Genomic DNA, 13370 nt, shown 5'->3' on the forward strand with positions numbered 1-13370 from the left:
TTTCTGCTGAAAGCAAAGCAAGATTTATGTAGCACCTTGGGGCTATAGTTTCTATTGCCTATAGTTTCTATTGATTCTGCTGGATTTATTATTGGCTATCTATCACTCAAGGAAGATTCACTTATCTTTCTAATTATGAAAAAAACCTCCAGCCTGTAAATCCACATAAATCCTCATGGACAATGGCTAACATTACCAACATAATAATGTTAGTACTCATACATATGCTTCCTAACCACAATAATGAAATGCTGGTTTAAAAATCATCTGAACATTACATTACCACCTTCAGATTGAACGAACCCCTTGAAATCAAAATCATTTATATTGTAACTTGGTGTATATTTGTCTTTGTAATACCTATTTTTTAAATATATGTGGAAAATAAATTATATTCCCATTTTCACTGGAAATACTCTTGGGAAAATTGTTTTTAAAACATTTTTGAATCTATGGTAATGCCTTTGTGAACTATAGGCTAATTACTAAGCAAAATAGATCCTTGAGATCTTAAGGCATACATCCTGAGACATTTGCAAAGTGCCAAATGCTAATACCACTCTCATATAATTTCTCCAGCTAAATGCAGTAAGTATAATTTGTCAAGCATTCAGTGTATCCATTAATTAGCTAACCCAAGTAAAACTACTGGGTCAGCTAAGCTCATTTATTCATATACGTGAATCCTGCATATACACACATACTCACATAGGCACATATAAACACATGCATGCACACATTTATATACATGCACATATATATCACACATTTTCATGCATATTTATGTCTCAGCCAAATTAGAAATTACTTCTTCCAGTACACACTTGTGCTCATTCACAGTAGTCAAAAACATAAATGTTAAATCTATAAATGTCCATGGTCATTTTTGGGACAGAGTCCCATCAGCAAAACTCCTAGCATTGGAGTATTTCTTAACAAATATAATTTCTGATTTTTCACTAAATCATAATGACCATTTTGTCTATATTTTGAAATATTAAAGATCTACAGAATTTAGACGCTGAAAAAATGGTGCAATATGGTGATTTTCGATGTCTTCTATATTTAATTGGTTACATATGCTGAGGAAAAGAAGATTCATTCCTACTTTTCTAAAGTATCTAAAGAAAACATCTAGAATGTAGTATTAGAAATAATTGAATGAGTAACTGAATCTCAATTTGGTTATTTTCTCTGAAATAACAAATTTCAACAATGATAGCTTCATTACTTTTTTAAATGTTTTTCAGTTGCTCCTTTTAACCTTTGTTAGAATTTTCACAACTCAGCAACTGCATTTATATACAATTCAGTAGCAGTTTGTGAAAAGTATAATTTTTTAGTAAATAGCTGTACACCTTAGGAACAGAATGTGAACACACTGTATAATTCTTTTTTAGATTACCCATCCCCGCCCTCCCCCCAACATTGATAAGCTGTTTTCATGGTCTTTCTACTTCTCCAAACTTAAACTCCCCTTCCTCCCAGGATGTCTCACTTAAGAAAAACAAAAAAGGCCAGAGCATTCTTGAAATGAATAAAGGAAATTGCTTTCAGGAAATTCCTTTAATTTCCATGTCTAGTGAAAGTATTTTTTTCACGTGTCTGCATGTTTATGTTTTCTTTGACCCCTGTAATGTAGAATTGATGTGGTTGCTAATTCTAATTTTAAAAAGAGAGAGAGATTCCTAAATGAATGAAGAACCTACACCATTATGATATTAGGATGTCGACTAAAGGGTTTTCACCTTTTTTTAACACCAAGAAAAATTCTGCAATTCTCAGTTGCTCTCTGTGACAAAGAGTCCTGTCTGGGAAGCTGAAGCAGAACTCGTAGAGGAAATAGAGAAGGAGATGGACATGATATAGAGGGGGGAAAAAAACGGATACCTGTGTTATATATTCTGGCCACTTCTTAGAAGTATATTTTGCAAACACCTAGCCAGATGAACACATTTTTTATCCCATTTCACTGGCAAAGAAATCAAGCCAGAAAGACATGTATATTAATTTAAACCAAAAACAAACAAACAAACACCAGCCAGGAGTGCTTACCCTGAATACTTATATTTTAACCGCTTAATTTTAATAACTTGATTTGTTGTATTTTAATATATAGAAAAACTGTGGGGGGGGGCATATGCAAACGTGTTGATCTGAAAAAGGAAAAGACTATAATGGAAATATTATGAAGGAAATATTAGGAAATAAAGGAAAATTAATGCTTGAAAACAGACAGACAGGGATTTAGTAGCAATCTGTTTTTTTTCAAGTAATATGTACTTTAAATGTGTTACCTACATGCGAATTTTCAAACAACCACAAGTGAATGCATTCCTAGCTAACCCAGAAGCTTCAGTTCAGGATGGTTTTTCTCTTTGTTCATAGTTTCTGATAGACTCCTGAAAAAGGAATTCACATGGCCAAAGTACAATAAGAAAATTGAGTTACCTCCTTACTTTTCATTATATCCATTATACCTTAGGAAAACTCCATCTGGTATCATAACCCTGTTTTAAAATAGTTCCAAGCAATCCTTTTTAAAAAACGCATGCAATCAGCATGCAGATTGGATGGTTACATAATTGTTTTTTAAAAAACCAACGAGGACCACTCTGTATAACCAGATGAGAGCTGCCAAGCTGCCCATCTGTGCAACATTGTGAAGAGAATGGCCCAGTTCTCCCACCCTGGGGTTGGACACTTCCTCACACAGAATAGAGCTGCACATGCACCCTCTAACTAGGCTTGATTTATCCATAGGGATACTTCAAAACATATACAGAAAACGGTGTACGAAACAGCATAATTTCTCATCCACAGAAGAATTCCCCAGCAAATCAAGGAGTAGCTGCATATGTGGTAGGTTAGAGAAGGAGAAAAGTCATTGAGAAAAGTTAATCTCATTCCACAGGAAAAATATACCACTATTATATCCCTCTATGGGAGCCCATCTTTCTGATGGTTGTAATTACCTGCTCAGGTCAAACTATGGAACTCTCTCCCATATCAAATACTAATAATAATAAATACAGGGGTATTATTATTTGTTAAAAAAATAAGCAGTAAATCAGCTAAAAATATATGAGGTGTTTAAACTTAAAGCACAAATGATCTATATAAATAAAATTAGAAACACAACAGTCAGATTTATTTTATGCTGTGATTCTAATAGCACAACGTTTTTGATGTTGCTTTCATATTTCCCTAAAAGCTATCTGTATATAATGTCATAGTACCGTAAGTCTTACACTATGCTATTATTAACACTATTTTGGATTAGTGCAACGCATGTTCTCCCAGAATCAGTACAGCCTTATAAAATTTGTTTTAGGTTTGGAATATTGAAAGTTATATAATGTATTATATGGTTTCAGTTTATAGTCTAAACGGTAAGATTATAGTAAAGAAATGAATTAAGCAATTTTTAAATGTTGTGGTTTTTAACAATCGGTTAATGTTATTCGGATTATTTTTTATTCAGGTATTGTAAATAATCTAAACTTTTCTTTAAAATTCAGTGAATAACTCTAAAGTGGTTATTTTCATTGAATTTCTCATTGCTTCCAAAAACCTGTCAATTCAGAATTCTTATTAAGTAAATAGTGAATAATAATACTTCCAGTTCAGAATATTTGTTTTTCTGCGATTAAACACAATTAATCTTACAGTCACTAGGGACTCTTTTCAGAAAACTATGATAAACTTCTATTACATCACTAAAGAATGCCATACCATTTTTGCAATAGACCCCGTCCCAGCAAAGCAACATTTTAGACAATGGACAAGAAGATGTATCTCCTAGTGGCCAATGGAATCCTTATCCTCTTGGGAGGCGGGATGTACCTCCGGACACCATTACTAAAAAGGTAACCAGTTTCAAATTAATGACACAAACCATGAACCTTGTGCATCCATTGTAATATGTAATCCATATTTTGTGTCATAACCTCATTTCTAATTTTGTAATAAATTTAGACTAAATATTTTCCCACTATAGGGAGTTTAGTTAACCATAAGTGCATGAAAAGAATGAAAAATGAACACTGCCAAATGTTCAGAGTTGGTTACAAATTTTTATAAACAATATCCTGCCACCTCTATGGATACTATCACCTCTTACTAGTGTCTGATACCCACCTTCGAAGTGCAAGTACAGGATTGTGTGTAATATACACTTCTGACCCTCTTGAGTTTAGCAGTATGGTGTAGCCAATTTGTGTAAAATGAAATTCAACTAAAAAGATTGATTTACCATTTGTAAAGTCATACCAGTTCATTCATCTAATCATTCACTCAATAAATACTTACTGAGCAACTGTGCTCAGCTATGTGTTGAGCAGTTTTTAGATTCTGGGGAACAAAAGTAAGATATGGTGTCTTAACTTGAAGATCTTTTAGTCTAGTGAGGTATCCTAAGTGGTAAGTAAGTAATTATAATGCTGCATGTTAAATTACCATAAAGGGAATAAGAAGAAAGCCACAACCCAGGAAAAGATAATTACAACATATATGAGAGACAAGGGATTGCTATTCCAGAATATATTTTTTAAAACTCATATAGTCAATAAGAAAAGACATACAACACAATACAAAAGAATGGTAAAATACAAGAATAATTAGGAGAGGAAATAAACATTTTAAAAAGCAGAATATTTTTGTCAATCAGAAATGCAAAAAAAAAAAAACAGATGCTACTTTATACCTACTAGTCCACAAAAATTAAGTCTGAAAAATGTAAATTGTTTGCTAGTATAAGAGCAATGGAAACCTTTTCATAGTTCCTGTAGGAATAAAAACAGCCATTTTGGAATCAAATTATCTTATAAAGATGACCATGAGTGTACCTTATATTCTAAAAATTGTCCTCCTAAGATGTTATTCAAGACACTTTTAATGTTTACAATGGTAGGAAACTGGAAAAACCTACCACCAGAAAAGTATGTAAATAAATTCTGTTATTCACCCAAAAGGATATTTTAAAGCAATGAAAATTAGTTAATCAGTAATTATAATAATATGTATAAACCTTAGAAACATAATTTTAGTAAAAAACAAGTTTCAGGAGATGGAACACATCAAACCTATGAAATTTATAATTCTCAAGAATAAGCAAAACTAAAATATATTGTTTAGGCATAAGTACATGACTCAGAAAACTATTTTTAAAAGGGAATGGTTAGCAAAATTTATGATTAGAGATATCTCTAAAGAGGAAACTGGGGGTAAGATCATGGAGGAAATTTGTATTATTCTTGCTACTGTTTTATTTCTTAGGTTGAATTTTATAATTATGCTTCCTAGCTTACATATATACTACATAATCACATACTTTCTTTGTAATTTAGGTGATGATTTTCCTCTTGATGACTACTTCAGTGCTTTTAAAATATATATGTATATATTAAATATCAAATTATTTTACCTCAAATAGCTGTTAATGCCCTGATTACAGGTGTTACACATGTTATTAATCTGCCTGTTGGGCAATATTTAACACAGCAGATAAACATAATGTGTGGTTAGTGCTTTGAAGTTGGGATACAACGTTATGAGATTTTCTGGAAAGGGCACCTGTTTAGTAAAGAAACTAAAGTTGAGAGGAGTGGTGTAAAATAAGGCTGGAAGGTAAACAGAAGGTTGATCATGCTGTACTTTATTCTGAAGGAAATGAGAATGGGAGTTTTGAAATGTTTTAAACATGAGAAAGCAAAGATTAAATTTTCATTTAAAGAACATTCTGATAGCTTTTCAGAGAATGAATTATAGAGAAGAAAGACTGAAGGCAACTGGACCAGTTAAAAAGCTTCTACTTTAATACAGGGGAGAGTAAGTGGAAGCAATGGGTGGTGGAGCGAAATGCATAGATTCAATATCTTCTTAAAAGGTGAGCCAACATGATGTTGAGATTGACTGGACATAGGGTATAGGAGATAGATATAAGTTCCATGGTTGAGACACAGGTTTCTCATTTGGACAAGGGACTGATGTGCCATTCACTGAGACTGGAAGCACAAGAAGAGTTAATGGTTGGAAGTGGAAGAGGCAAGGCTACTTTACATTTTAATATGTTGACTTGAGGTATCTTTAGGGTATCTAAATGGTAACGGTTAGTGGATATTTAGAGATATTTATCTGAAGTTCAGGAGAGAAATCTTAGCTGAAGATACAGACTTAGCAATCATCAAAATATATGTCATAATTGAGCTGTGAGGCAGATGGATGACACAGAGCTCCATGGGACACCAACATTTAGGGATGTTCTTAGGAAAGAGAACAGAGAAGGAATAACCATAGATTTTATCAATAGGGTCTACCACAAGTTATAGAAACTTCAAAGGAAACAGCCTTGAATATTAAGTGAATATCTAGCTGATTATCAACATCTAGAGGAAGCCTCAGATTTAGTCTTCAGTTATATTATTTTAAATACTTAGGGTTTTTCTCCCTCTCCATTCTTCTATCCATATTGTTGGCTTTATCCCAAAATTGGTTCCTCTCATTATTTAAGTTGTGTGCCAGTGACAATTAGAGATACAAGCTTCCTCTTCCAAATCCATCAAGGGAAAGAGCCAAGTTTCCAAAAGCAGTCTGTTACAAGCAAAACTTTTCAATCCTAAATCCCTACCTCTTCTTTTTTTTTTTTTTTTTTTTTTTTATTTTTGAGACAGAGAGAGACAGAGCATGAACGGGGGAGGGTCAGAGAGAGGGAGACACAGAATCTGAAACAGGCTCCAGGCTCTGAGCTGTCAGCACAGAGCCCGACGTGGGGCTCGAACTCACGGACCACGAGATCATGACCTGAGCCGAAGTCGGCCGCTTAACCGACTGAGCCACTCAGGCGCCCCAATCCCTACCTCTTCTTAGCAAAACTTTTCAAAACCTCAAGCAAAACTTTTCAACCCTAAATACCAATGTCTTCTTAGATCTCATTGATCCAAAATAGTGAAGGACTTCCCACCCCTAGCAAGATGAATGGAATTATATGATTAGCTTTGACTAATCAGTTGGAGTAGAATAGATAGAGCTCTCAACTCCAGTGACCAATAAAAAAAAAGCTTTATTCACTTATTACTCTGAATGGAATTAAGAGCTGTTTACATTAACCATCCATATATGCACTTTACCTGAAATCTATTTTCAAGCTCCATAATCATATCATCAGTAAAAATCATGATAATCATTTGCTTGCTTCTCTACTTTTTTTAAGAACCCCATGCAATCCTGTATTGATTAAACATTAGTAAGGTAGTTGGTCTTATTTAAGACTAAAATAATTATTTCATCTATGTGAAAACTTCATAACCTTTGATACTTCTTTTCAAATGTGAAATAATGTAGTATGTCTTCCATGTGTAAACTCATTTGTATCTTCTTCCTACTATCATGATATGCATTTTCAGATTACCTGAAATTTGCCTAAAATCTGGGATTTTAGAACGTATAGATATGTCTACCTATTATCTCACAGAGTAGAGAGGTTAAAAGATGCTCTAAATATCCAAATTTAGTTTATTATATTCTAAATGAATATATTAAGTTAATATTCAGTGAGAATCAATTTAAGGAAATGAAAATGGTAATGGGATTATTAACCTGGGCTTCAGGATTCACTGAAATAAATATGAAAAAAATACTACTATTTATTGTGTTTATATTTCATTATACAGGGAATGTTTTTAAAAATCAATATTACTTTTGCAGTTGAAGTGAGTAGTCAGGGTAGACAGAGTGAGAATGGAAAACTAAGAATTGGACTACAAATGGAATGGGGAATCAAAGGAGAATAAATGATGAAGTCGTAGCCAGCTCCATTTCAGTGTATTTCTTGAAATCTCTGTATTAGAGTTTTTAAACAATCTTATTATTATTATTAGAGATACTCCTATGTTACTACTGTGATACTTCAACTGTGTGGTATTTAGTGCTGTGATACTACCATGATCAGAAACCCTGTGGTGCTTCAGAGACCCAGGGGGAGACACAGTTTCAGAAAGGCTTTGATTGAACTGTGGCTCTCTGTTCTGGCTATCATAGCTCTTTGGTTGAACTAATATTGGTAGTACTCACGGATATGCCTGTGAGTACTTCAAACACTATAGGAGAACAAATTTGGGTACCCTCCAACACATCAAATATTTCAGACACATAAAATAGACAAAAAGTGCTCATCGATCAGAAAGGATTTTGTTCTTTATCTACTATTTCTGTCCTGAGTACCCGAGAGTGGCTAATCCATGGCAAAATTTGAGGGTGTTAAATCCCGACTTGTTTTTTTGCTTTCTTTTTTTCTGAGTGGCAAGAGGTGGGATTTAACTGACTTTTTTTTCTTTTAATGGTGTAATAGTAGGTGGTAGTTTTCAGTTCTCTCTTGCTATGTCAGTGTCCAAAATCTCAAATTCTAAATATCCGTCAATGCAGAGTCTGGGGGTCATTGCTGGAAGAACATGTCACAGCTATGTAAACCTCCCCCTGAATTCCAAACATTACTACACAAGCACTTTAAGAATTGCTATTAAAAACTTTTGAATGGCTGAAAACAACAGTGGTTTCAGGAATATTTGTACGTTAGACTGCTGTCACATCTCTGCTTTCACAACTGTCATCTGTTGGATTATGCTAAAGTCACTCTGGTAAGAACTATTATGTACCATATATTAAATATTACTCTGTGTTAGGTATTGTGCTAAATGTCATAATGTATTTCTTCATCTAATCCCCATGACAACCATATCAGGTAAGTACTATTATTTTCATTATTTTTTATTATTTTTATCCGCTGTACGGAAAAAGAAACAGTTTCTTCCGAGAGATGTGGGGTTTAAGTTAGATTACTCACCAAGATTTCACAGGTGACTACATATTTTAGATTACATTCCTATACTTAAGAGAAAATAGTAGGAAGTTCATAGTGAAATTTTGTTTTTCCTTTCTTATGTGAAATTTTTTTCATTTAAAGCCAGATATTATACTCTGATTTGGTAGACTCCTTCCATAGGAATGACAAGGCTGTTTTTCCCTACTTCTGAAATGACAAACTCTTTTAAGAATATTGAGAGTCTTAAAAAAATTTTGAGAGTCTTAAGGTTGCATATCCTTGAGGAGGTTTAAAATTGAAGGATAAAGCCCATAAGGATATGTTGCAATGTTGGAGCAGAAAAGCATTGTAGCAAAAAGGCTAAAGTGGCATATTAAAACAAATGAAACTTAAAACATTCCCTTTCTGGAAAGGGTAACCAAGAAACTTTAAAATCCTAGTGATATTAAATCTGAAAATCTTTTAATATGTGAAGACTAGACATTCAAAGGTCTCTTTCAGCATTAGCAACTCTTCCCTCCCCAAGTGTCTGTTTTTCTAGGTTAAGTGCATAATGAGTTGGCAGCTAGAATAATAAAGATAGGTACCAAGGGTCAACATCAAGATGGACACAGTTGAGAAGAAAAGTATAAAAATGCAGCTAATTTAGTCTTGGCTCATAAACTTGTCCCTGATGCTGAATTTGCCCAGGATTTTCTCACATCTACAAAGCCAGCTCAGCCATTAAGGGCTTCGTGATTGCCAGATGCTTGTCATCTGTGAGGCATGCCCATGAACTCATTAGAAGAAACTTAAAGAAATTTAAGAAAAATTATGTGGGTTTTTTTTTTATCATTTTCATTGTCTTTTCATCCTTTCTTTCCCAGGAACCAAATTAGAATTTTTGCTTTTTCTTTTTTTTTTTAAATTTTTTTTTCAACGTTTTTTATTTATTTTTGGGACAGAGAGAGACAGAGCATGAACGGGGGAGGGGCAGAGAGAGAGGGAGACACAGAATCAGAAACAGGCTCCAGGCTCCGAGCCATCAGCCCAGAGCCTGACGCGGGGCTCGAACTCACGGACCGCGAGATCGTGACCTGGCTGAAGTCGGACGCTCAACCGACTGCGCCACCCAGGCGCCCCAAATTTTTGCTTTTTCAAATCATATGAAGTATTAAAAGTTTTTTTAATTAAGTTCCTGGGAAGAAATATTCATTCCTTATTTTAATTTTGGCATTTCTCATGTATCGTAGTATAATGCATTTTACCATTTCTTTCTATACATACTTAGAAAGATAAGATCTAAAATACCTCCTGAAAATCTTATGTTGCCTTGCTGTTGACCATATGGTCAAGATATCATTTTTATTTTAAAACAAGTGAATCAAATTTTTACTAGAATTGGTTTTCCACTTGGTAATAAAAGTCCATCTATTGTAGAACTTTCCAAAAAAGTGAGATCATTTTTAAATAAGAAGTAGATATTTAAAAGTGTGACAGATGAAAATTAACCTGCATATTTAGTTATTTAAATAAAAAGCATTTTACTATTCTGCCATAGATATCTTATCTAAAATATATAATCATTAGAGATGGCTCAGTTGGTTGAGCATCAACTCTTGATTTCAACTCAGGTCATGAACCATGGCCATGAGATAGAGCCCCACATCAGGCTCCATGCTGAACATGGGCCTGCTTAAGATTCTCTGTTAAAGAAGCATATATTTGTTAGACAGGGGAAGTTGAGATTCTGTCTCTCCCAGCTGCCCCTCTCCCTCACTGTCACTCCTCTCTCTAACATTAAAAAAAAAAGTGTTTAAAATACGTGATTATTAAGTTATAGTCATTGAAAAGTAACTTTTTCCAAACCCTTTTCCATTAAGAGCAAATACTGCTATCCGCACTGTATATATATATGGAACTGAAATAAAAGTAACAATAATTCACGACTTTTGTAATTTAGCTGAGACACAGCAATAGTGCTGTTGGAATCCCTTATATCAAAGGCAGGGAGGTGGGTAAATATAGCTTGCTTATATGGAAATAGTGGAAAGTCTAGAACAGGTAAGAAAGAGAGATGAATATTTAAATGCTGGAAAAAGTAAGGATGGCAAAAGTAGAGTAGATCTTGAGGCTATAAGAGAGCAAGTCAATGTGTGGAAGAAGCAGATAGGAAAATCAACCCAGTAAACCTTGCATATAGGAGGTAAGATACAGAGAAATAGGTATGTTTCTCATTTCCATCAACTACATCAGTGTCAAGTTCCAGCTTAAAATAAAAGTGAAATAAAAAAAATATTCTGAAACTTAGTAATTGTCAATTATGTAGCTAACCTCTCCTTTTGTACAGAAAGAAATATGTCAGGTATAGTAGGTTTTGCCTGAGGCTTTGTATTTTTCCCTCCCAAAGCAATGCACATTATTAACAGTAAAGAACCACAAGGAATAAATGCCTCGATTTTGTCAGTCCATAAGCAAATGAGAACAACTTTCCCTATCACTGTGAGTAATGCCAAGCACAATCCTGGCTCCTGCTTTTCTGCTTCTCTTTTTCGGGCCTCATTTTTCTCCTCTGATAGAAGCACATTTTGCACTGGCCAGAGTAAATATTTCTTTAATTTTTCTGGTAGACTGGGCCATCCCTGAAAATCAAAAACAGGTTGGAATCATTTATATAGTCATTTTAAGCCCCAAGCATTTTTTCTAAACATTAGGAAAAGATTTTTCTGAGTCACTTGATAGACTGAGATTCTCCTTGTTTCCCTCATCCTCTTCCTGTCACTCTCACTCACGGTGGTGTCACTTAGGACTCTGTATTGAGCTCTATCGAGACCACATTGATATCCACGGTGACAGCATATTCCACTGAGGCTGCTGAGCTTCAAGAAGAAATATCAGCCAAACTCATTCACTGTCAGGGAGCTCTGCCCAAAAATGAAGAAATGAGTCAGTGAAAGGGCAAATTGATGACGTCATACAATTATGGATTTAAAAAAAAAACAAAAACAAAAACTCTTGGCACAATCTGTTGCCCCCAGAGAGACATTTCCTACACTAATATATGCAGTTTTTCTCTTGACCAAAAGCCACTTTTTTCAGGGAACTAAAGTTTAAAAAGGACAGGGGAACCTTAATCCCTAGCAGGATTTTGAAGACAACTTTCTGGATCTACAATAATGCAACTATACTTTTCTTTGATATCCTGGAAAGTAGGGTTTTGGTATCCAGAAATAATCTGAAAATGATTATTTGTGTGCATAGTAAGTACCCACTCCTTAATTTTGCCCTTAGATTGAAAAAGGAGGGGTTTTTTTAACGTTTATTTAATTTTGAGAGAGAGAGATAGCATGACTGGGAGAGGGGCAAAGGGTGGGTGACAGAGGATCTGAAGCAGGCCCTGCGCTGTGAGCGGAGAGCCCCACGTGGAGCTTGAACCCACAAACCATGAGACCAGGACCTAAGCTGAAATCAAGAGTCAGAGACTTAACCGACTGAGCCACCCCAGCACCCAAAAAAAGGAGTGTTAAGCAACACACGAGTTGCCTGGGAAGCAAGCATACCCACCGTCATACAAATCTCCTTCCAGGTTGGGAGGGGTCAAGAGTAGGAGAGGGAAGTAGGTGAAAACTATATCTTATATGATTTATGGTTAAGTATCAATTATTGCTAATATTGTTAGGCATCCACCAAATATCCATTGGAGGCTCTTTGAAATTTCTGATGCTTATGTTTAGTGACTACATTAAGACATGCACTAATGTCCCCTGCCTAACAAATATATGCTTTTATATCTACTAGAGTAGCCTCAGCATGGTCTTTATGGCATAAATATCAGTTATTGTTCTAGAACAGGATAAAAATGTACTGCTAGGTGTTAAAATACATACAATAAGCCAAAGAATAATTGTAGGAATCGTAAGCTAAGGGCTCAAATCTAGTCTTGAGAATTTCAAGTTGCACTCCTTTTATGTTACCAGTATCAGAACCATTATTCAGATGAATTAAATGTATGCTTTTAAAACACAGCTTCCTGATTGATTGCCATGTTATCTATTCCAGTAAATCAGTGCAGCCATGTCTTTCACTATACTAGAGAAATAAGAATGAATGCATCCAATTAGATTCATCCAATTAGATTATTGAAATAAGAGAGAGAAGCCTGAGTAAATAGTAAGACTTGCTTGTTAAATAAGAATTAATTGCCAAAGCAAGAGTACATGGCCCGTAGGAAGTCAAAACTTTCATGGAAAGGGGCCCCTTCAGGGGCAGTTCCACGTCCTCGGTAATAGTAGCTGAATCAGGAAGAAGCGTTTGAAGAAATCAATGAAGTAATTTCCTCTATTTAATGATCCATTGCAAAGATTTATTTTGTTAATCTGACCAGCTAGAATGATATATTTTTAATCAATTGATGTACTATTACTAATGTGGATAGGAGTTTGTAGAAATGTGAGTGAAAAAAATCTCTAGCTTGAAGCAAAAGTGGCAGTTGAGTAAAACCCTGTTTAGTTTCATGCTTGCTATTTTTAATTATTTTTTTTACTTAATACAACATTAATTCTTTAATTTCCAG

General features: G+C 34.5%; 1 protein-coding gene across 1 annotated transcript in view; it reads left to right on the top strand.

The window, feature by feature from the left end:
• LRRC7 (leucine rich repeat containing 7) overlaps positions 1–13370 on the top strand; it is a 564537-nt gene that overhangs the window by 486228 nt on the left and 64939 nt on the right. The window contains exon 23 of the mRNA XM_042951516.1: positions 3750–3869. Coding sequence (XP_042807450.1) covers positions 3750–3869 — 120 coding nt within the window. The remainder of the gene's footprint in view (positions 1–3749; positions 3870–13370) is intronic.

Source organism: Panthera leo, chromosome C1 (genome assembly GCF_018350215.1).
Source record: "Panthera leo isolate Ple1 chromosome C1, P.leo_Ple1_pat1.1, whole genome shotgun sequence".
NCBI lineage: Eukaryota > Metazoa > Chordata > Mammalia > Carnivora > Felidae > Panthera > Panthera leo.